At 35.4% G+C, this 25,270-nt stretch overlaps 2 protein-coding genes across 10 annotated transcripts in view; both read right to left on the bottom strand.

Annotated features, from left to right (window-relative positions):
• Positions 1 to 46: 46 nt before the first annotated feature.
• snrnp27 (small nuclear ribonucleoprotein 27 (U4/U6.U5)) lies at positions 47 to 5,528 on the bottom strand. The gene is made up of 6 exons (XM_082170407.1): positions 5,366 to 5,528; positions 4,371 to 4,491; positions 4,101 to 4,213; positions 1,166 to 1,245; positions 681 to 745; positions 47 to 362 (listed from the first exon to the last, which is right to left on the bottom strand). The coding sequence occupies exons 1-6, from the start codon at positions 5,406 to 5,408 to the stop codon at positions 308 to 310; spliced, it is 477 nt and encodes a 158-aa protein (XP_082026533.1). The 5' UTR covers positions 5,409 to 5,528; the 3' UTR covers positions 47 to 307.
• An 882-nt stretch (positions 5,529 to 6,410) lies between these two features.
• The window catches only part of add2 (adducin 2 (beta)), a 30,845-nt gene continuing 11,985 nt past the window's right edge, over positions 6,411 to 25,270 (bottom strand). For 7 of the 9 annotated variants that reach the window (XM_082170244.1, XM_082170241.1, XM_082170243.1 and 4 more), the window contains 10 exons: positions 25,068 to 25,217; positions 22,020 to 22,163; positions 21,827 to 21,925; positions 20,706 to 20,882; positions 19,477 to 19,716; positions 17,613 to 17,729; positions 13,535 to 13,621; positions 10,792 to 10,921; positions 9,079 to 9,147; positions 6,411 to 7,448 (listed from right to left, as the gene is read on the bottom strand). In XM_082170244.1, coding sequence (XP_082026370.1) covers positions 7,183 to 7,448; positions 9,079 to 9,147; positions 10,792 to 10,921; positions 13,535 to 13,621; positions 17,613 to 17,729; positions 19,477 to 19,716; positions 20,706 to 20,882; positions 21,827 to 21,925; positions 22,020 to 22,163; positions 25,068 to 25,217 — 1,479 coding nt within the window. In that variant the 3' untranslated portion in view covers positions 6,411 to 7,182. Of the gene's footprint in view, positions 7,449 to 7,628; positions 7,663 to 9,078; positions 9,148 to 10,791; positions 10,922 to 13,534; positions 13,622 to 17,612; positions 17,730 to 19,476; positions 19,717 to 20,705; positions 20,883 to 21,826; positions 21,926 to 22,019; positions 22,164 to 25,067; positions 25,218 to 25,270 lie in introns of all 9 variants that reach the window. The other 2 variants (XM_082170245.1, XM_082170242.1) reach the window with 2 other exon arrangements.

The raw sequence follows: 25,270 nt of genomic DNA, 5'->3' as shown, positions 1-25,270 counted from the left end.
ACAATTACGCTAAAATTGCACAATACCAAAATAATGGACAAAATCATTCATCAAGAATTCACCTTTATTTAGTACTGCAATGTTTTTGCTAAATAAGATATTCAAGGAAATGTATCCACAATATCAGAATCCTTTTTAAAATTAGCTACTACAAACTAAACTACATTTACATCACAGCTATCGACTGAAAAACAAAACATATGGAAAAACCGCTGGAACATATATTTACATAAACTCAGGGAAGAAAAAGAAATATACATTTCATCAAAAAGACAAAGTCGTTAAAACATGGTTCCTGACGACTCCATCAAGCAATGAAATCCAAGGGTCTGTTAAAACCACCTTTCCTGTTCATGTATTGCCTGCAAGAGAAATATGATTACATCATTGATCGCCTTCCTGCACCAAAACATTACATCACTGCCCACCAATGAGAACGTTTGTCATTTAGTTGTGCAGTACCTGCAGAGGTGATTGGCCAAATACGCTGCTGTTGCTGGGATATTAACTTAAGTTAATTTTCTTAAATCAAATGCCGTTTATACATATAAAAAAGGATACATTTACAAAATAAAACCAGGAATTACAAATCACAGAACTCATATCATCAAGTGGAGGATCGGGGGTTCAGGCAGATTAACTATTTGATCTCATAAAACAAATACTGTAAATATACATGCCTGTATTTTCTCTTCTGTGACACGTTAATTGCAAACGAAGCAACATTTCCTTCCTTCTTTTTGCCCTGTTGATTAAAAATGACAATCATACACCATACATTAATGTAAAAAATGTATGTAAAAAATAACTCTGCATTAATAAAAAAAATAAAAAAAGGGAAGAATATTACAGCACAGAATATATAAGATTTTATTTTCAAGTTAATTTAGTTTTCAACAGGAATATTTTTAGCATGCACTCTGTCTAGCTGTGCCATCTTGTGGTTATTGGGATGATCAGCTTTGCCATTTAAAAAATGCTTTTGGAACAGTATGTACTTTTGCCCATGATGACCAAAGGCCAATACAGTGGCCAATGCATTCTAACATACTAAACTCTATGTGATTTGTACAAATACTTATTACAAAGTGCGAAGAACATCTCGTTTGGTCGTTCTTGTAGGATGAATTCTATCATGATTTAGCAGTAAAGAAAGTGACCTCACCTTTGTGCTGTCAAAGGATCCAAAGCCCATCAGTTTCATCATCTCTATTTCCTCTTCAGTCTTTCCCTGCATGTCCTCAGCTGCATGAGCAATCAGATGAGAAAGGACATCAACTTATAAGTGCCATGCCTGGGTACATTCAAAGTTTGTTCTCAGCATCATGATATCAGAATGAAAATATATTCAAGATCAAAACCCATTTTACTTCTGTATTTTGACCCTTTTGAGGAGGGTTTTTGACTGAGAAGTGTAGGCTGAAGGTCATGTTCAAGCATGAGAGCATCTTAAAGAATGAACACTATCATTCAGTCTGGATTCAGCTAGTTTTTTATTCAGCAAGGACACATTAAACTGATCAAAAGTGACAGTATAAGCAGTATTTCTATTTTAAATTAATGCTGTTCTTTGGAACTTTCTATTCACTGAAGAATAATGCATCACAGTTTCCACAAAAAATATTAAGCAGCACAACTGGCTTCAATATTGTTGAGAAGAAATGTTTCTTAAGCAGAAAATCAGCATATTAGAACGTTTTCTGAAGGATCACGTGACACTGAAGACTGGAATAATAATGCTGAAAATTAAGCTTTGCATCAAAAACAGGAATAAATTACCGGTACATTTTAAAATATATTCAAATAGAAAATGGCTATTTTAAATTGTAGTATTTTACAATATTACCATTTTTACAGTATTTTTTTGCAGCCTTGGTTATTCGCTATTACTGCCATAACTTATAACATTATTGGGAACTAAATGACTGTGGTTGAACTACTGGAAATATTTGTTGATAAACATTATTAACATTTTTTCGCATGGTTTAGGTATTTCCGAGGCAAAGCAAGTTGTAACATTTGATGAATGATTATGAAAGATTACTTTTTCTTTGGAATGATTATGAAAGACTACTTTTTCTTTGGAATAACGTGAACTGATGAATCAAGCACAATACCGGGAACGTGTAGCTGAGCTTTTATATTTTAACTTTATTAATAAAGCAAACAGTGAATATTGATGGGTCATTGACTTTAAATAATTTTCTCACCTTCCTGAAAAAAGGTTTATGTATATTATTTTGCTTTGACTGTTTAAACAATTCTGATTGGGAAAATCCAAAGATGCAGATAATGCCAGGTTCAGACTACACGATATCAGCCCGACTGTGGCACAATTTATTTTACATAGGGTGTTATGGTGATTTGTAAACTACAATGGGTGCAGAGGATGCAAGAATTGACTGTTATTATCTCGTATAGTGTCTCGTAGTGAAAAAATTTAATAAAATGATAAGCATGTTTCATGACGAGTTCTGTCACATCTGTGACCGATATGAGCAGAGAAGCTCTTCCGTACACAGCTTTCAAACATGGCGAAACGAGAGAGAGAGATGATAGTGATGGTGCTGCTAGGTGGAATTATGCAATTTTCTTTATTTTTTTGGTCTTTCATACCCGTTTTCCACCAAGGCAGTGCTGGTGCCGGTTCGGAGCCCACTCACGAACCAGTTCTTTGTGTTTTGACAGCCAAAGAACTGGTTCTCGGCCAGGAAAATTGGTTCCAAAGCGGCACCAACTCTTTGCTGGACTAGAACCGTTCTTTTACCACGTCATGCTTAAGTCGGGGGCTGGGGGAGGGGTTATTGTCGAACTTCTTCTCGAACATAACCTCCGTCTATAGTAATCCAGACGAGCAGCACAAATGTGTTATAAACGTCTTCTTCTGACCCCAATATAGGATCGCAAAGCCAGGAGGAACATTTGCAGAAAGACAATGTAGTCTGCCATTCTAATTGTTACGCTTGAAGTTGGCGCAAGCGTTTCTGGGAAAGCTAAGACGTATGGCAACGTACACAGTGACGTAACGACGTCGTTCGCTGGGCTCTCTAGTCAGTGGAAAATCAAACAGGTTCTGAAAAGGTTCGCAAGTTGAACCAACTTTTAACCAGCACCAGTTCCGAACCAGTTCTTTTTTGGTGGAAAAGGGGTATCTGATGACAAGACAGCCAGTACACAAACACTGCGATTCCGCAGCCGTTGTTTGTTTACACTCGTTTCTAGTCGCTAGTTCCGCCTTCTCGATGACATCACGGAGGTCGTTAAGGACGGCAAGCGATGATTAGTTGCGAATGTTGTAGTCTGGCATGTTCTTGTCCGCGACACAAGAATGAATTATCTGACACAATGACTATCATAACAGAAGGTATTTTTGTATGCTAAAACCCAGAAACGAGTTTGCATTTTAGCACTTTCGGTTCCATCATTCTGAAGTTAATGGGTTTTTGGATAAATACCAGAAATAAGGTCTGTGGTGAACACAAGCTTAAGATATTTTAATTTTATTCTACTACATAGAATTTAATTTAGGCTTTTATTCTCATTTAAACATTGATCAGCGAACATAAACAGAAGCTCAACATGCTTGAGCTTCCGTCTAATACAACTGATGTGAGTGTTGATGAATGTTTATATGTGAATAAAAGCCTAAATTCATCATATAAAGTGATTGAGTCTCTTCAGAAAATCTGGACTAAACCGCTCAATTCATATGGATTAGTTTTACAATCTCTTTATGAACTTTTTAAGCTTTTGCGTAGCTGTCAATGAAGGGACAGAAAGCTCTGAGATTTCATCAAAAAGATCTTCATTTGAAGATGAACGAAAGTCTTACGGGTTTGGAACGACATGAGGGTGAGTAATTAATGACAGAATTTTAATTTCTGTGTGAATTAACCCTTTAAAGCTTTTACATCTTGAAAAAGGTGGTTGCTAACGAGTGGCTAAACGTGTAAGAATAAACTTTTGTTGGTCACAGAGCTTGTTTTCTGCAATAACCCAAAAGTCAATGGAAAAATCCTATTGTTTTTGTGTCAAGGGAATCAGGGCGATGCTAACTTCACTGCAGTAATTTTATCGTAGGATAAAATAAAATGCTCCACCTGATATCTGATGGACCTTTGCTGGCTTGTCTTTAACTTCCTTCCTGTCATCGTCCCGTCTGTCCTTCTGCCGCACTGGAGACAGAGAGGAGGAGCGGTGTCGCCGTGGAGACCTACATAATAAAGACAGGCACACAGCTGGAGGAGGGGTTATCAAAAACTAAACATTGAGCCCAGGGCTCCACTTTTTATCAAACCAGATTCACAGTCCTGTTATGTTCTTCACTAATCAAATGTGTGTACAGCTAGTGTCTGATGCCACAAGCTCACCTGGATCTGCGCCTTTGGGGGGAGCGTGAGCGCGACCTTCGTCTGTCTCTGTCCCGGGACCTCTCGCGCTCCCTGCGCCTCCTCTCACGATCTCGTGAAGACGAGCGTGAACGCCGTCTCTCTGGAATGAGAAACCACAAAGCCGTTACCAACAAAAGGTTGGAACAAAATAAATAAAATAACTTTTATGTTTGAATATTTAAATTTGCCAGCTGGCTGAAAAGTCCATTGTACCCTTCATCTGGTTCTTCAAAAACGTAATTATAATTAAGCATTAGGATGAGGTCAACCAGTGTTTAAAAAAGCAAAACTGAATAATTACCATGATAAAAATAATATCCAATGTGCATATAACCACACTAACCAGATTATTATTTTTTTCTCTCGATTATGAATAATGTCACAATAAAAAAGTATTAAAAAATATATTTTTTTATGTTATAATCTACTGATTTTAGTTTGTTCAGTACTATTTTTTTGATAATTTTTCTCCATTAAAACTAATTAAAAGTGCTATTCTATTTTCTATTTCTTCTTAGATGCCACTGACATCTTAAAAATTTATATTTTTGAGAACAATGCATTGTTTGTGAAATAAAATAAACATTTAAGAACAAAATCAATATTTTATAGTTAGTAATAACAAGATGTTAATAAATAACATTCAAAGAAAAAAAAAATCAATGTAACCTAAAAAGATACAGTTAAGCAACCAATGAAATGCTATAGGCTAATGCTAGTTTAATACTTCCACTTGTAAAATGAGTATATTACATTGGGCTATAAAAAATATCAACTCGTAGAAAGAGCTTGATGAGCAAGAATAATTTGTATAATTATAAGTAGGCTACAACTATAATTTGACCTGTGTTTTTTTGGTGTAACGTTAGCCTAACGTTAGCAATTGAATGTGCGCCAGATGCGACGTTAACAACAGTAGCCAGTCACACGTTAAGTTACCATCCATACATTTAAAGCAATAATTGAATTCAAACCTCGTCGTGGTGGTGCTGGGCTTCGGCTCCTGCTTCTCACCATTATTAGAATAATATGAAGCAAACTCCTTTCTTTCAAACAGCGCTTTCACAAACTTGCAGAAATTTCCAGAATCAATCGTCTGCAGGTCGCCATCAACTGTGCGCCACAAAAAGCAATCCGGAAGCCTTCAAGGGTTCCGTGAAAATAGTTCCTATCACACATTACGCCCCTTAGTGAATGTAGTTGCAATGTCAAATGAAAAGAAAATCACTATGTATTTGTTTTTCAGTTAAATACTTCAAAGAAATACAATAACATCAAATATGAACTGGTTGCAACATATTTGTACTTGAAAGCAACCTCTTTAAAGTAAAAGGGTTAGTTCACCTAGAAATTCAAATTCTGTCATAATTTGCTCACCCTCATGTTGTTCCAAACCTGTAACGTTATGTATGAGTTTCTTCTGTTGAACTAAAAATAAGATATTTTGAAGAATGTTGGTAACCAGACAGTTGATGGTAGCCCTTGACTTCCATAGTAGGAAAAAATAATAACTTGAACTTGGAAGTCATTGGCTACCGTCTATGGAGGGATTATTGGGTCAGATTGAAAACTAAAAGTCTAAAACTAAAAGTCTTCAACGAAAACTAAAAGTCTAAATTTGAAACTAAAAGTCTAAGTCGAAAACTAAAAGTCTAAGTCGAAAATGAAAATGCCCAATCCTAAAAACCAAATTCATTTTCAACTTAGACTTTTAGTTTTCGTTTAAGACTTTTAGTTTTAGACTTTTAGTTTTCAATCTGACCAATAATCCCTCCATACCCGTCAACTGTCTGGTTACAAACATTCTTCAAAATATCTTCTTTTTAGTTCATCAAGAAGAAACTCATACATACAGGTTTGGAACAACATATGGGTGAGTAAATAATGACAGAATTAAACATGTTGGGTGAACTATCCCTTTAACATGACAAAACAAAATAAATGTCACCTTTGATTTTCTCAGTCACAATTAAGTAGGCTATTGTTTTGAAATCCACCCCAAAGACAGACTACAACAACTTCACATGGATGTGATCTTTAATGAATGGTACATCCAATCCTAGCATTTTACATTCTAATATTGACATGGAATTAAGTTTATAAACCGGCTAATGTACACACAAATGCATTTAAATAACAGTGGCTGATCATAAAAATAATTACAACTGCAAAGAAGTCTCCGGCGCACATACATACAAAATAAAGATACTAAATAATAACAATTTAAAAAAACGTATAAATAATAAAGTTATGCATTTAGTGTTGAATTTTCTTTGCAGCAACAAGCCATTATCTTGCTTATTTTGGCCTTTTGACATGTATTGTTTGCAAGCCACTGCGATCATGATTTCCAGTGAATGAAACATTTTCAATTAGTTTATCCCTGCGATTCATAACAAAGTGAGATGAAGGATGTTTATAGTGGTTAAAAAAGATTTTAGTCAACAGTAATGCCACATGTAATTATATAAACATGATAATGAGCAACAATCAGAATCGATAGACATAATCAATCAATGCTTACTCAATGCCACATTCTTTTTTTTCTATGCAAGTATACTAAGTGCAATTCATTTTAAAGCAAGGGGAAGGATCATATTCAATGTGCATTAGTGAAGCATTGTGAAATTTGCATCGGCGTGGACAGAGTGTACCGAAAACATGTTTCAATTCACAAAACCATAATCAGAAACTCGTATGGCATGTAAAGATCAGTAAATGGATACACAGTGGATGTGAAGATGTGTTTGCGTGTAAGTATTAGTGAAGAACACTGAGAGCGTGTCTGAGTTCAAGATTCTGCTTTCTCTTTCTGTTTCTTGCTTTTCTTTAGGAAACAGGGGGCCTTGAACTTCTTTTTTTTCTTTGAAGGAGATTTGGAAGGTGACCCCTCTGGGGTGTTTCCTGCAGGCTTGTTGGGCGGGGCAGTGGGCGGGGCCGAGGGTGTGGTTTCAGAAGTGTCAGTGGTGGACAGAGCCTTCATTTGTTTTTCTAGCTCCTCCTGCTGTTTCTTCTCATCGCCTTTATCGTTCTGCACGGCATCTGTGGCTTTCCCATCTGCATGCGAATGCAATTGAAATAAAAATGGAAAAGAAATAGCACAGTAAAAATAATAAAGGAAACAAAACAAAACCAGTTAAGCAGTTGTTTAGCGGTTAACCCATGGCACAGAAGCAGCTACAGTTTTTGGCCAACATGCTCGTTCAAGTTGTGTGCAATGTCTTTCTATATACTCACTAGTGAGACAAGATCTCAGTACCAAACGATTGTCCTACAAATTATAATAGAGGGACAGAGACAGACAGACAAGGTGTGAAGACAGATGGAGGCTACAGTACAGAGCTGAAAATGTCACACATAAAAAAAAAAAATTATGACAATTGAAATGAAAACACTGACACAGACTTGAATACAGACATCCCATGTTACTGTACATTACCCTAACAGTTAAAGGCATCGCTCACCCAAAAAGGAAACTTCTGTCAGTATCAATTTTAGATTCTTCAAAAAATATTCATGGAAAATAACAGTATATGGGTAACACTTTACAGTCAGGTAATTTGTTAGTCACAACGAAAATCAAAATCAACCATTCTTCTTATTATTTTTTTTGGGAATATTGCTGAATGTATTAAAAAGTATTTTTCCGTGCACATTATTTAAATTTTTTATTTAATTTAATTTTGATCTTTAATCAAAATAACTTCCCCTCCCTCTTGCAAAACTCTACTCTTCTCTGATGACCAGTTTACTGGTCATCTATATTACATATACTGTAGATGTCGACCAAAAGCAAACCACAATCATCCAATCAATTCCCAATGGACAAAATAAGGTCTTGCGTTTTCACTCAAATATACGTCACAATAGGGAAGAAAAGACAATCGCAACTTCCGTTTCATGCCAACTTTAACATTAATACATTAACTAACAATGAACAATATATGTTTACAGCATTTATAAACTTTTGTTAATGTTAGTTAATAAAAATGTTCATGTTAGTTCACATTGCATTAGCTCATTTTAACAGATACAACATTTGATCTTAAAAAAATAAGTCAATGCTGAGATTAACATTAACTAAGTATTGTTCATTGTTAGTTCGTTAATTAATGTAGTAAACTAATGTTAACAAATCAAACCTTTTTGTAAAGTGTTAGCAATATATGCACATGACAGAATAGTCATTTTTGGGTAAACTATTCCTTTAAGGTCATTATATGTTTTGATACCAGATTATAAAATAAATCTGCATTAATCTACTTCAGTGCATATAGAGAAAAAAAACAAAAAACTAACAGTAGTACATTTATTAATCTTAGTTAATTTAGTTAATTTCAACATTTACTAATACATTATTAAAAATAAAAGTGTTGTCTCTGTTAAGAATATTTAAGGGGCCTCAGCTTACATGAACTAACAATGAAAAGTTAAATTTTTTGAACTATCATAAACAAAGATGAATAAATACTGTAACAAATGCATTGCTCATTAATGCATTAACTAACATTAATGGTACCTTTTTGTAAAGTGTTACCGAAGAAAAAAGCACTACGTTTTATTTAGCTTGTAGTAACAGGGGTTGTGATGATGCAACACACAGATCAGCATGTGTGACCATAGCAGGTGTTTCGGCAGTGTCACGTTCTCATGCACAGGTGTGAGGGGAAGCACCACCGGGTCTCACCTGACACTGGGCTCTTTTTGGGGGAGGTAGTCGGGGAAGTCCCCGTGTCATTCACCACCTCCTCCACACCTTTTACACAACATCAGGGTAGAGGGAAGAAGAGGAAACAGAAATAGAGGGAGATAAGGAGGAGGTGTACAGTGAGTAATAACCAGTGTTGAGGAGTCATTTATTAAAAATGGCGTTGTTGCTAAATTAATGATTTTTTTTTTTTTGCAGTGTGACAATAGCTCAGCTGATTTCAAAATAATGTAGCTTTTCTGGTAACAAGTAAATTTTTCCATTTGAGTCCTTGCTTGTCATTTCAATTCAATATTAATAAAAAAATTTTTTATTTTATTTCGATTTTTTTTTGAATATATATATATATATGCCTGTATTTTATTATTATATGTGTTTAATAAAATTGTTTAATTAAGATTCCTATCGTTTTTGTACCAGAAAAAATACTGCCAAAAATAAATAAATATATATATATATGCAGTACCCTTCAAATGTTTGGGGATACAGTAAATTCATATTTTTATTCAGCAAGGATCCATCAAACTGAAAAGTAAAAGTAAAGACATTTATAATGTTACACAAGATTTATATTTTAAATAAATCCTGTTCTTTTTATCAATTCATCTAGGATAGATAGAACGATAGATAGAATGATAGATAGAACGATAGATAGATAGATAGAACGATAGATAGATAGATAGATAGATAGATAGATAGATAGATAGATAGATAGATAGATAGATAGATAGATAGATAGATAGATAGATAGATAGATAGATAGATAGATAGATAACATAGATGGATACAGATAGATAGTTACATAGATACTGTAGAATAGATAGATAGATGGATGCACAACTATTTTTAACATTTATATAATAATAATAATCGTTTCTTGAGCACCAAATCATCATATTACAATGATTTCTGAAGGATCATGTGACACTTAAGACTGGAGTAATAATGATGCTGATTTTGTATTGTAAAAATATTTCACAATATTACAGTTTCGACTGTTTTTTGATCAAATAAATGTATCTTTGGTGGGACTTCTTTCAAAAACATAAACAAACAAAAAAAGTTTACTGACCCCAAACTTTTGAACAGTAGTGTAGATTTTACTTACTGATGTAACCTGCTTATCCATCTAAACAATAGTTTAACTACTTTAAGTCATGGGTAGTTTGTAGCTTGGCAAGTAACTTCCCCAACAATGGTAGTTACTGTAAAGGCGTTCTTGGATTTTAGTGTGTGTGTGGGAAGGTTGTCAGACAGGACACAGTGCAAAAAGATCAGTGCTCAGGTGCTGAACCATGAAGAAATGATGTCGGGACACAAAACCTCAAGTTAGCAGTTTCTGGAAAGATACTGAAATTCAACAACTTTAATTCATTTATTTTCAAGGCACACTTCAAAGTATTAAATACATGCATTACTTCCTGAATTAAAATATATATTGCTCCAAACGTTCATTCTTAAAAGTGGATAATAAAATAAAAAGCAAAACTTTGGTATTCAGTAGCAGTGACATCAAGTCAATATTTTTTAAGGATGTCTAAGGATGTGTATACTGTATAAGACAGGGGATGTTTATTGAATTCTTTCCTTAATCCAGTGAGAAAATCAATAACACATCAGCACTTGGGTCAGAAATCAATGGGTTACAAAACTACACTGTCTAAGTCTAGTTAAGACAGTGTCAGCTCGTACCGTCCTCCTGGCCGTGTTGTTTGCGCTGCACCTCCTTGCGGTATTCCTCCAGCTCCTGATCCGTCAGCTCATTGAAGGGATTAGGAGTGTCTGGTTCGGGTATGGCTGGGGGCTCGACAGTCTCTGGAGACTGGAAGCAGAACAATCATGCTCACATTATGAACTACCAAAAGTCTTTAGAAACGGATTTTGAGCAGTGAAAAATAGTCATTAGTCATTACTACTGATTAAAATATCTTATTTTATAAAACAGAACTGCCTTGAACAATTTGGTAACACTTTAAGGTTCATTAGTTAACATTAGTTAATGTATTAATGAGCAATACATTTGTTACAGTATTCATTAATCTTGTTTAATGTTAGTTAATAAAAATTCAGCTGTTCATTATTTGTTCATGTTAGTTCACAGTGCATTAACAAATGTTAACAAATACAACCTTTGATTTTAATAATGTATTAGTAAATGTTGAAATTAATATTAATTATTAACTGATCAATTTATCTATCTATCTATCTATCTATCTATCTATCTATCTATCTATCTATCTATCTATCTATCTATCTATCTATCTATCTATCTATCTATCTATCTATCTATCTACTGTACTTAAGTTGCACTACATGTAATTTCTAAGTCTACACTAAAAATGTATAAATAATAACCATTTCTAAGTGTTTCTCTTGTTTTCCAGTAATAAATATCTAAACATCCACTATATTTGTTAGATTTATACTTGAATTAGATTTGTTTTCTCATGTCAAATAGTTTTTTTACTTTAAGATAAATTCTCTGAAAACAAATGTTAATAATCTTGAGTATTTTTCCTTACTAGATTAATGTCATTTTAAAGTAGCCCTGTTATGCTTTTTCAGATATTAACTGAACACTATCATGTAGTGTGTAATATAGCTGCGTTTGCACAAAGTTTCAAAGATCAAAGTGCATTATAATTGGGGTTATTGTCTCCCCAAAAAAGAACTGATTCTGAACTGCCTGAAATGAAAGTAATGTAAATAAATGACTGTAATTTCAGTCTAACACTGCCTTCCCATGCCGTTGGACATTTCCTTCCTCCCACTGAAGTCGTGATTACGAGCTTGGAGCGTTCAAGTGCTTTGATGTCAGACAGAATAAGGATCATGGATGGAGGACACCAAGTTTCCTATTTCTTGGGGATATCTTAATCTTATTAAAGCCATAATGTATTGAAGATATTTCATTTTGAATACCATTCATTGACAACCATATAAACATTCACTGAATCACAGCACTAGCACTATTTGCTGATGATTTTGGAATTTTGTACTAAGTACAAAACATACAATATGCTTCAAATGGTTGTAAAAAAAACTATGTAAATATGCACTACTTTTAACAACAAGACAACGTGATGTACAGTAGCTGTTGTGGAAAAAAACTAATACAGAATACCAGTCACAGCAGCAATTGGTCTCCCCTCCACCGTGTTTAAAGTCAGAAATTTGGGTATCAAAATGATCTTAGAGTTTCCCAGTTGTAAATATGACTAGAGAGGGTTCATGTCCAATTTCCAACTAGGAAATAGCCTGGTTAAAACCAGACCCTTCTCAGTTGAAACTGAGTTTAGGGTCTGGCGAAGCTATGTAGACAAATCATTTCCAAAGGGGCGTCACCAACCGACGTAGCTCAAATTCCTCTGGGCGCAATTGGATAGTCATAAAACCAATCAGAACGATGAAGGAGATGACGTATGCTTCGAGTGTTGTTCTTTGCTCCGGTTTTAACGAAAACGGTAAGTTTAAATCGCTCAAAACAGACGCGATAACTGATTCGTTTATATACTGTCTATGTTCCACGGCGGCATCCATCTTTGTAATGAAATCTCCTTCAGCGTCGCTGCGCTGTCGTCATCATGTAAATCCCTCCCCAAACGTTTCTGATTGGTGCCGCGATTTCGGCAGCACAGAAAGGAGTTTGAATGGGCTCTTCTCCAGACTATCCTGGAGAGAGAATTAAAATTCGCCGGAAGTAGTCTGGGTTTTCCCAGGCTAACTAGGAAACACATATTTACGATAAATCGGATAGAAAATGAAGGCAGCATTACTTCCTGCATGAACCTAGGTAGTTTTGCAAAAAAAAACAAAAAAAAAAAACACACAGTAGTTGTAGCGGAGGCCTGGAAGAGTCTAGTGTGTCGACATGTAGAGAATACGCTGTTTTCTGTGCTGTGAAAGCAAATCCACATTGCATGCACTTCCAAAGGATGAGGAATTGATACAGTTAAACCGACGTCATCGCTACTGTTCGTATCACTGCGTGTCAAGTGCTGAGGAAGCCCCCCCGAGCTAAAACTCAGATTTGGTAATGGGAGTCTCATTTCTCTCATGTCTGATTGGCTGTGGTAGACCAATCATAACAGACTGGGCCATCTGACCAATCAGAGCAAAGGAAACGCTCTCGGAAAGGAGGGGTTTAGAGAGAATGAATCCTTTATTGAATCGTTTCAGACACTGTGAGAAAAGAGTTGATGCTGCAATTAACAAGAAAAATGTATTGTTTTTTGACTTTGGATTCTTGTAAACCAATTGTAGGAGACATCTAATTAGGAACCTTTAAAATAACATAATAGGGGCACTTTAAGAATGTTCACATTTTCAAGAGAAAGAATATGAAAGGACATGTTTTAATTGTTTGAAGTGTATGAGTATAAGAGTATGACTCTTGTTTTGAGTATATATGAACTGAATGACTGTGTGATCTTACCGGTGGACTGTTGTCTGTGATGACACTGGCTAACACTTGAGACCGAGGTCCAGCTGTTTTCATGTCCTGACGATTCTGCTCCCTGATCTGAAACACAAATAATAAAATAATAAAATAAAATCCATCACCCTAAGCTTTCCAGTGTATTTTGTGTTTATGTAGACATAGCTGCCATTCGACAGCTTGAACGTACTTGACATTCTCTGTGCATATTTATTGTAGTCTTGCTTCTGCATTATTGTTTAATTTTGGCTCCAAAATGAATGTTACCTAAACTAAACAACTACCAACAACTAAACATCTAGCCTAAGTTTATTTTATCATAAACTTTCTTAATAATATTATGATTTAAGTTAGTATATTATAGTCTAAAAAAGTTATTTATCATCTTATAAAAGTATTTGCTGCTCTTTTCTATGCATAAATCCAGTTATAATCCTTCAATGACACTACTAGTCAATGTTTGGCTTTCTTTTAAGCATTTAATTAATGCAATGATTTCAGGATACAACATCTTCCTATTAATTAAAATATTATTTATGGAAATGTACTACAATAATAGCTCAAATTGAATCACCCGGTACAAAAGTTTGGACAGTTCCAATTTCAAATAAATGCTGTTCTTTTGAACTTTCTATTAAATGAACTTTAATTATGTTTTGCCTCTGTCTGACCAATCATCGCCCATTTCTTCTCTCGCTATCCTTTCTCTGAATATTCTCCTCTCCCTGTGACTATTCCCTCCTCCCATCACAGTCATCTTGGTCCCGATGGTAAAAAATGTAAACTACATGTTGCAAAACTTCTGTCAGACTGTCACTACAAACACTCTGTCTCGCACTGTTGGTGAGACTGTAATTCTCTGCCATAATACTGAGATCTGCTCTCAGTTCTGTTGGCAGTTGACAGTCATGCAGAACATCTACTGATAGTAACTGATTATGATAAAATATGCATTTTTTCTTGAATACTAAATACTAGCACGCTACACTCAGAAATCTTAGTCATCATTATTTTTCTATTTATACTATCTTTCTCCACCTGCTAGCATCTGAGTATTGCAGCTTACTGTACAGCTAAATTTGAATAACACTTCTGCTCAAAAGTTTGGATGGTTACATTGTTACAAAAAAACAAAAAAGTATTTCAAACAAATGCTGTTACTTTCTATTCACCAAAGAATCCTGAAAAATGTATCACAGTTTCTGCAAAATATTAAGCAACACAACTGCTTTCAACATTGAAAATAATAAGAAATGTTTCTTGAGCAGCAAATCAGCATTATAATGATTTCTGAAGGATCATGTGACACTGAAGACTGGAGTAATGATGCTAAAAATTCAGCATTCACCACATGAATTACATTTAAACATGTATTAAAATAGAAAATGACTGTTTTCACTGTTTTAAATAAAATAAATGCAGCCTTGGTGAGCATAAGCGAACAAGATCTTAGAAAAGATGCACAATTTGTCCTGATTTCAGTTTTGATATTAAATCAATAAAATCTGCAGTTTCAATAAAGGCGTTTAAACTGAAGGGTGTGGATTTTGGAATAAACTGCTGCTTCAATGTATATGTAATGAGTGATTATAATTAAGATATTAAAGGGCACCTATTATGCAAAATTCACTTTTACATGGTGTTTGAACATAAATGTGTGTTGGCAGTGTGTGAGCAAAACCACCCTAGAATGATAAAAATCCACCCAGTGGTTTTTTTTACAATCTCAATAAATCATAAGCACTGTCTCAGAATGAGCTGTTCTCAGATTCAGCGCAATGTGACGTAGAATTGCGCAGGCCCCTCCCACGACTGTTGAGTGACACTTAAGTTTGAGCATAGACCCGCCCTGAGTGAGCTGGACACAGAGTCCGCCATTGTTCGACGCTTGAGCAGCTGTAGACAAGAATGTCTCCTAAGCGATTGAGGTGTTTTGTTGTTGGATGTCAGAATGAACATACCAGTCTTCATTTACTCTCGTTCTTACTCGAGGATGGATCTGTACCAACTGTTCGTGATCCAGATTACACTCTCCGGAGCGACAGGACTAACGTTACTGACCACGGCAGAAATGAAAGTGAGAGCGCGCACTTTATGACAGCTCATCGAATAGTTTTACGGATTTACAGTGTACCAGTTTATTAAGCACAGACTGAAAAGGTGTGTATATATTTGTTTGCTGTTAGTTGTAACGAGTGTTTTGTGTACTTCGCTGTGTATGTTCCATGATAATGAAAGGGAGAGAGAGAGAGTTTATGGATAAGACTTTAATGCTCACATCTTATAACTTACTGTGTTTATTTAGCTGTTCTTACAGTGATTCTCTGGAGTAAAACTAACGCTTCATCTTTTGTGTGATGTACAATAAACTTCATTGAACTCATCAGTATATTTTGGTCAACATTCGGACGAGGTCTGATAACAATTTGATAACTATGGTCACAAGGGTCATTGAAGTCTATATTTTAAGGCAACCTTTCTTAGTTAAAGCCTTACTTTTCATTATAGACTAAAGTGTAGCTCTCCTTGAGAGAAAGAACACATTATCTTGATGTTTTGAGACGACTCTCCTGTTTATCGTTAGAGCCTGGCCAAATCCAACCTTGGAAAAGCTGTGTGTCAGTGTGTGTGTTAGTCCACACATCCATAGGTTAAGGGACCACTGTCATTATTGGAGATTGACTGAGTTGTTGTTCTGGACATGCTGGCGCCCAGCAATGCAGATCTGAGAACTGGAAGGTCACGACATGCCTAACTTCAGGGGCCGAGTGTCAGCTGCATAATCGAATGGAGATATGCTTCAATCTCTGTATTATATGTGTGGAAAATGACTGTTTATCTATTTATTAGCCAATCAGAAACTGCAACATGAAGCAAGGACGTAGCTTAGGCCTTGGTGAAGGGTATAACTGCTGTGATCTTTGTAACTGTAAGGGGGGCGGCCTTCAAACTCTTTGGGCCCTATTTTAACGATCTGAAACGCAAGTGTCAAGCGCAAAGCGCAAGTAACTTTGTGGGAGGGTCTTGGGCGCTGTTGCTATTTTCCCGGCGGGATAAATGACTCTTGCGCCAGGCGCAAATCTAAAATGGGTTGGTCTGAAGTAGCTTCATTATTCATAGGTGTGGTTTGGGCGTAACGTGAAATAAACCAATCAGAGTGACATCTCACATTCCCTTTAAGAGCAGACGCGCTTTTTCCATAGCGGATTGCTATTGTAAAGGCGGATTTGTCAGGCGCGCGCCAGGAGCGGTTCACAGCCAAGGAGAGCAACGCTCTCGTCACGGCCGTAAAAGAGAGAAGTTACATTGAAATGGAGAAACCCACCCAAATTAACTTCGGTTAAACAGGCGTATGATAATTTGGGTAAATGTGTAAGTTAGATGTATGCTTTTATAATAAATTGTCTAACTATCTATCTATCTATCTATCTATCTATCTATCTATCTATCTATCTATCTACCTATCTATCTATCTATCTATCTATCTATCTATCTATCTATCTATCGTAATAATGTATGATTTGCAAAAATGAAAACTGCTGCTTCTGTGTAGATGAGAGAATCAAAGTGTATGCGCGTTGTGCACACGCTACATTGATTATGGCCAAGCATGCGCCCTTAAAATATCATATGAATAACATGCGCAACGCGCCACTGACTTTAAACTATTTTTTCCTGGTTAGTGGCGCAATTGTTTTCTAAACCATCAAAATAGCATAAAGGAACGTTTGCGCCGGAACACGCCTCCTCTTTTGCGCTGAACCGTCCAGGGAGCGCAAGTTCATTCCCTAGTTTAGCGATGTGCTTCTGTGGAGGGAAAAGCGTGCTTTGCGCGGGTGCAAAATAGGAATGATACATGCGTCGGTGTACAGTCAATTGCGCTGGGTGCAAGATAGGGCCCCGTGTGAGTATTGAAGCTGACTTCTGCTGATGAAACTGCAAATATCTTCAGTAAATCTTTTATTTAATTTATTATAATTCTGACTCCGGGTCTTCATTCATCATATCTGGTTCTGGGTCTTTGACTGTAAAACCCCTTACAAAACCCAATGACAAAAAAAAAAGCTTACTGTACCTTATTTCTAGTCTCAAGCACCTCCTTTGGGTTGGTGAATAGAGGGACAAACTGGTTTGGATTCTCGATTTTAATGGCCTGTCCACTGGCCTGTGCGATTTCCTCGGCCTTCTGCCACTAAAAGAAAAGAAATCAATACAGAAGAAATTCAGCTGCTTGAACGAAAGTATGTTAATCATTCCTGACATCCAGCCTATGTTAAAAAGCTAACTGAGGCAGACAGTTTAAGAGAAAGATGAAAGGGAAATATGTACAGGTCCAAAAGGAACCAGCAGAGGGCAGTGCAAGCCCTGCAGTGAGATTTATGACAATAAAATATCTCCCCTGCATTGCAGAGAAGCAGAAAGGGAGGTGGGTGGAACATGGTAGAAGAGACAGCCAAACTGTAGTCCTATCACAGTGATGTAACGAATACGCCATTATTCTACCAATAATATTCTATGACTCACACTCGGACTATTTTCTGAACTGCAACACAGTCTCTGGCTTAGTCATTCAAATTGTCAATTCATTTTCAGAAGAAAAGCTACTCTGATTTCTACAATACACTGCAAGCTACACTGATTACTGGTTCACTCACATACATACTTTAGCAATGAAGAACTTAACATGGACGAGTGCAGATCACTATGATCATCAGTTACCAAAAGAGACACCATTATCAGTTTCAAGGTAGTAACATACAAACAGAATTACTTTAATTCATCATGAATAGTCAGCATGTACTATATAACAGGGCCTGAACAGGGTGCAGGATTATTTTAAACATACTTTTAAACATTCCTGAAAGTATAATCACAAATTATGCAGTAGTTCCCACACACATATTTTAACTATACCAAATGGGTGATAGTACACCCCTATATGGATTAAAAAAAATAGCAATTTCAGAAAGCACATACGTTATGCTCAAAATGAGCCTATAATGCAAAATAATAAGCCTATTTAGGAATAGTAAAGATGCATTTCCAAAAGCACAAACTTAAAATAACGGCCACACTTTAGTTTAGGGTCCAATTCTCACTATTAACTAACTATTAACTATGACTTCAGCCTCAAACTCCTAATAACTGCTTATTAATAGTTAGTAAGGTAGTTGTTAAGTTTAGGTACTGGGTAAGATTAAGGGAAGTAGAATATGATTATGCAGAATAAGGCATTAATATGTGCTTTATAAGTACTAATAAACAGCCTATATCCTAGTAATATGCATGCTAATAAGCAACTAGTTAATAGTGAGAATTGGACTCTAAACTAAAGAGTTACCAAAATAATATTTGAAAAGTAAAAATAAAAAATAGTTATTACAGTATATTCAGCTTGTGAAAATGAAAATATTAATACATTTAGAATACATTTAGTTTTATTTGTATAATAATTACAAAAATAAAAATATGAGAACATAGTATGTTTTTGTGAAGTCATATTTAAAAAAAATATATATAATACTGATTTGCTATATTTACAATGGTTACCATTTACTATTTTTCATAGTGTGATTTTGATTAATTGTATTAAAACCAGTTATGTTTTGTTTGACCTGCTAACATCAAAATAATGATATATTTTTTTATTAATAATATCTGACTGGTACCAACAACAATTAAAAAACAAAAACATTGTCTCCGGTTTCAGTATCAGAAATCTGGTCACCTTAGGTCACACAATTTGAAATATGTTGCATGAGTTACATGCCAAAATGTAATACTCAGGCTAGATATTAGCATTATTATTAGTGTCTTAAGTATGCGCACAACTTGGCGGTCGGTGCTAATAATTAAGTTCAGATCTCATTATTAGAATAGACATTTTGGATACTCAAGTTATATAAAGTTTTACACAAGCTATATGAGATCTCTCTCACCGTAGTCCGATGTCCCGGGCTGGCCTGGTCCTGGTTGACTTTCTGATAGACATTTGGGGTGTTCAGCCATCTAGTCTTCTGCTGTTGTCTCTGGGTGTGGGGATTGAGACGGGGGTGGGGTTGAACCCCATCGTCATGAAAAGAAAATGATGTGGCGGAGGCAGGTACCTCCACCTCTCTCCTGGTTCTGGTGCGCTCCAACAGCACTGGGAAACGGTAGGCGTATCCTGTACGGTAACCCTATAAAATGATGATCAGATGTTCTAAAGTCAAGTATAATAGCAATAAAATTAGAATTAGGTAGATTGCTCTGGTCTGGACAGTCTCCATTGTTTTAGATAAATTTAGACTTTAACATCCACGTACATACAATCACAGTATTTCTTCTCTTCACAATGTCTTGATAAATGTCCATTTTATATTCTATACATTTATTATTTCTTTATATTATTTTTATTCATAACTTAGTACCTTATTTGAATACTTTTCTGTTGTTGTAGGCTATTGTCATTTTGTATTTTTCTTGTTGTTACTTGTTTCTTATTAATGCTTCAACAATACTGTATGTAAGCACAGTCATGCAAATAAAGTGCCCTATTATGCTTTTTCAGACATTACCTTTCATGTAGTAGTGTGTAATATAGTTGTTTGTGAATATAAAAGGTCTACAAAGTTTCAAAGATCAAAGTGCACGATAAATGGAGTTATTATTTCCAAAAAAACAAACAAAAAAAAAACGATTCTGAACTGCCTGAAACGAGTCGTCAGTAATTCTAGTCTTACTTTCGTCACAAACCTATGTAGGTTTGTAATACATTTACATAATGCCCATCTAGGGTCTTCATTGGCTGCCTGTAAACAACGTCTAATTGACTGGAAGAGTTTGGTTTGTGTTGGCGACATATCAAGAATTTCAAGCAAATTCAGGTATGGTAAAAGGCGTTTGGTTTCCGACACGTGCTGTATAAGCGGTGACCAATCACAACATACTGGGCCATCTGACCAATCAGAGAGTAGGCTCTCGGAAAGGAGGGGTTTAGTAAAACTGAATCCATTATCAAACTGTTTCAGACACTGTGAGAAAAGGGGTGATGCTACAATGTATATTATGAGAAAAAAGAATAATAATTTGACCTTGGATGCATCTAAACCTATTGTAGGAGACCTCCAAAACAAAATTAGGAACCTTTCAAATAACATAATAGCACTTTAAATTGGAATCAACTAACCAGATTGTCCAGCGTCCTCATCAACGCTTCAAACTCATGTTCTCCCAGCCTGCTCTTGTGCATGGGGCCGAAGGTGGATCCAGCCCAGCCCACAGTGCCTGTGACGACGGGCCTGTGAATGTTGCGGTCCAGCATGATTAGGTTTTGTTCTCCTCCAGCGCTGCACAGTGCTGCCACCTGCCAGGACAACACACCACTGCAGCATGACTCAGTGTGAACAAACAGCACCCTGAACACTCCAGCTAACAATACAACTATTCTCAACCCGTGCACGTCTTTCAGTTTTCACAATCCTTTTTATTGTCTTTCTGTCATGAGTCCCACAGTTTTGACTACTGAATTTAAAAGACTTTTCCATGACCTTTCCAGTCATTCCTGAAATGATTTAAAATGAATTTGATACTGTGAATGATGAAATATATTGCAAAGCAAAAACTAGAAAAATTTATATTTACTATAAATATTTACACTACAGAAAAAGTTTGTGGTCACTATGATTTAAAAAAAGAAAAGAAATGAATACTTAAATTGATTAAAATTAACAGAAAAGACATTAGCAATTTTACAAAAGATTTCTATTTCAAATAAATGGTGTTCTTCTGATCTTTCTATTAATCAAACAATACGAAAAAAAAAAAAAATGTTGAGCACCAAATCAGCTTTAAACTGATTTCTAAAGGATAATGTGGCACTGAAAACTGGAGTAATGATGCTGAAAATTCAGCTGTGTCATCACAGAAATAAATTATGTTTTAAAATAAAACACATCTTTTAAATTGTAATAATATTTCACTGTTTTTACAGTACTTTTGATAAAAGAAATGCAGTCTTGAAACATAACGCTTCTTTTTAAAAGCATTTTAAAAATCTTACCGACCCCTAACTTTTAGTGTATATTTACTATAAATATTTATATTATAATATTCATATTTATATTTATAGTAATATGCATATTTATACTACAAATATGACTTTTGTGTGTGTTCTCTTACACACACCCTTTCACTGGCTCTCTCAGTCTCTGAACACTAGCATTCTCTCTCTTCACTCCTACTGTCCCACTAGCCACTCTTCCATGTTTTGCCATCATGGGAAGGGCTGCTACTTTTGTTGTTGTCTACCTGTGTTTGACAGGCGGTCTGGATGTGGTAGATTGTGTAGAAGGCCTCCTCCACTGACTCTCCCAGTGCCACGATTCCATGGTTCCTCAACACCAACACCTGTACAATAACAACATTTCATCAACCCCTTTTCGACCTTACAGGCCTCATAACATCATGCTCTGAGGGAAGTCTCTGCAACCGAGGATCTAACCTTGCATGTAGGGCCGAGGCTCTTCTGGAGTTCCACTCTGTCCTCTTCGTCCTCCATTACTCCATTATAGTCATAATAAGCTACCTCACCCACCAGCAAAGCCTCATGGGATAGCGGTAGCAGGCCACACTTCATGGCTGATACCTACATGAAAGATTACAGTTTTTCTCAGTCGCTTTGGTGCATTTCTCACATCACTACTTACATTTGCACAACAGTTAGTTCAACCTCCACAACATTTAGTCATTTGTGCACATCATAGTAGCAGTTTCTCATTCCTTCCAACAAATTGCAAATGCTTTTGGACATGCATCAATTGCTTTCATACAACTCTCTGCGGTTTTATAACATTATCATTTGCTTATGTCATGTCAGTCAAAATTAACTATACTTGTGAATGCTGAATAATCATTCCATATAAAACTAATAGTCCTCATTTCATTGCTTGAGTCATTACATACAAAAATGTTGAACTAGTTGTCAAAATCTGTCAAGCAAATTGTACACATTTTAAAAAATCTTTTTTAATCGTCACTCGAGGAGATACTTTCATCGCTGCATTGCAAGAGATGATATTCGCTGTGATGTAGATTATGTGGCCAGACAGAGAGGAACGTCTGGATGTGCATGAATGATTACAGTACTATGTATGTTGTGTATGTTCAGTTCCAATATGTACTGCAATATTGTTTCCAGTTGTGCACAGCTCTACCCAAAGGGAGTTTATGTTTGTTGTAAATAAGAGTGTATTTTTTCTTTTGCACAATGCTGTGAACAAATTAGAATTGCAAAGAGCATATGCAGTAAAAATGTGAAACATACATATTCAGTGTCTTGTACTCAGTTACCTCACTAAATACAGTAATGTGTAACTTTACTGTATTTTTCAAATGCTGTGCAAATAGTATATAGTGCTGTCTTGAGCATTTTCAGGTAGTGTCACCAAGATCTGACTTTTTTGCATTGGAAAACGTTTACAGAGTTAACTGTCATAATGAAAACATGACAAAGCCATTTGACTATCTTGTTCATAAACAATGGTGTCAGGACTTTTCATCTTGATGACACTGACACTTTCATTGACATGAATACTTGCTTTTGAGGAATGAGCTATCCATTTTGAGCAAGTGACACGCTTTTGCAGGTTATCAACTAGGTTTTGCAGTTTGTACTAATTGTTTTGAGAACTGCATTAACTGTTGTGCAAATGTAAATAGTGATGTGAGAAATGCACCAAAGCGACTGAGAAAAACTGTAATAGCAGTTATAGAAGATGTTTGTTGCTAGAATAATAAAATCCACCAATTAAGATAAATGAGAGAATGCAGTATGAAGTATCTTCAACAGACGTCAGCTCTTAGGTTTGTAGGTCATTTCAGACAACTGAGACAATGCTTCTAAAATAATAAGTATTTTTGTGGTCAGTGGAAGGCAGGACCTCAGAATATATAAATATATTAGATAGATAGATAGATAGATAGATAGATAGATAGATAGATAGATAGATAGATAGATAGATAGATAGATAGATAGATAGATAGATAGATAGATAGATAGATAGATAGATAGATAGATAGATAGATAGAACGATAGAACGATAGATAGATAGATATATAGATAGATAGATAGATAGATAGATAGATAGATAGATAGATAGATAGATAGATAGATAGATAGATAGATAGATAGATAGATAGATAGATAGATAGATAGATAGATAGATAGATAGATAGATAGATAGATAGATAGATAGATAGACACTGTAGCTGGAACGATAGAAAGATAAAACGATAGATAGACAGAATGATAGATAGATAGATAGATAGATAGATAGATAGATAGATAGATAGATAGATAGATAGATAGATAGATAGATAGATAGATAGATAGATAGATAGACAGATAGACAGAGACTGTAGCTTGATTGATAGATAGATAGATAGATAGATAGATAGATAGATAGATAGATAGATAGATAGATAGATAGATAGATAGATAGATAGAACGATAGAACGATAGAACGATAGAACGATAGAACGATAGATAGATAGATAGATAGATAGATAGATAGATAGATAGATAGATAGATAGATAGATAGATAGATAGATAGATAGATAGATAGATAGACACTGTAGCTGGAACGATAGAAAGATAAAACGATAAATAGACAGAATGATAGATAGATAGATAGATAGATAGATAGATAGATAGATAGATAGATAGATAGATAGATAGATAGATAGATAGATAGATAGATAGATAGATAGATAGATAGATAGAACGATAGATAGATAGATAGATAGATAGATAGATAGATAGAACGATAGATAGATAGATAGATAGATAGATAGATAGATAGATAGATAGATAGATAGATAGATAGATAGATAGATAGATAGATAGATAGATAGATAGATAGAACGATAGATAGATAGATAGATAGATAGATAGATAGATAGATAGATAGATAGATAGATAGATAGATAGATAGATAGATAGATAGATAGATAGATAGATAGATAGATAGATAGATAGATAGATAGATAGATAGATAGACACTGTAGCTGGAACGATAGAAAGATAAAACGATAGATAGACAGAATGATAGATAGATAGATAGATAGATAGATAGATAGATAGATAGATAGATAGATAGATAGATAGATAGATAGATAGATAGATAGACAGATAGACAGATAGACAGAGACTGTAGCTTGATTGATAGATAGATAGAATGATGGATAGACAGAACAATAGAAAGATAGATAGATAGATAGATAGATAGATAGATAGATAGATAGATAGATAGATAGATAGATAGATAGATAGATAGATAGATAGATAGATAGATAGATAGATAGATAGATAGATAGATTAACTAGTGTTTAGTTTTAGATTAATATTTTGTACAAATATTAATATATTTGCTTAAATGTTATTCTTTTTGATCAGAGACTCAAGAAACTCTAGAAAACAATGGCCTTCTCCTCCACTGTAAGCTGCTGTTTCAGCACTGTGGACTGTTCTCAGGTCAGTGTGTGTCGTACCGCAGCTGTGGCAGGAGTGTGGAGGTGCAGCAGACACCGGACGTCCGGTCGGGCAGAGTAGATCGCAGAGTGAAGACTGAACGCAGACAGATCCACTCCCAGAGTAGTGCTGCCTTTCTCCACCACCTCCCCCAGAATGTTCACCTTCACCTGGACATCACACAACCTTACGTCAAGTTTAGGCTTACAACCAGAGTTAGGTG

The sequence above is a fragment of the Leuciscus leuciscus genome, assembly GCF_965113295.1.
Source record: "Leuciscus leuciscus genome assembly, chromosome: 5".
NCBI lineage: Eukaryota > Metazoa > Chordata > Actinopteri > Cypriniformes > Leuciscidae > Leuciscus > Leuciscus leuciscus.
The sequence above is the reverse complement of the archived record's forward strand: the minus strand, read 5'-3'. Positions and strand labels throughout refer to the sequence as shown.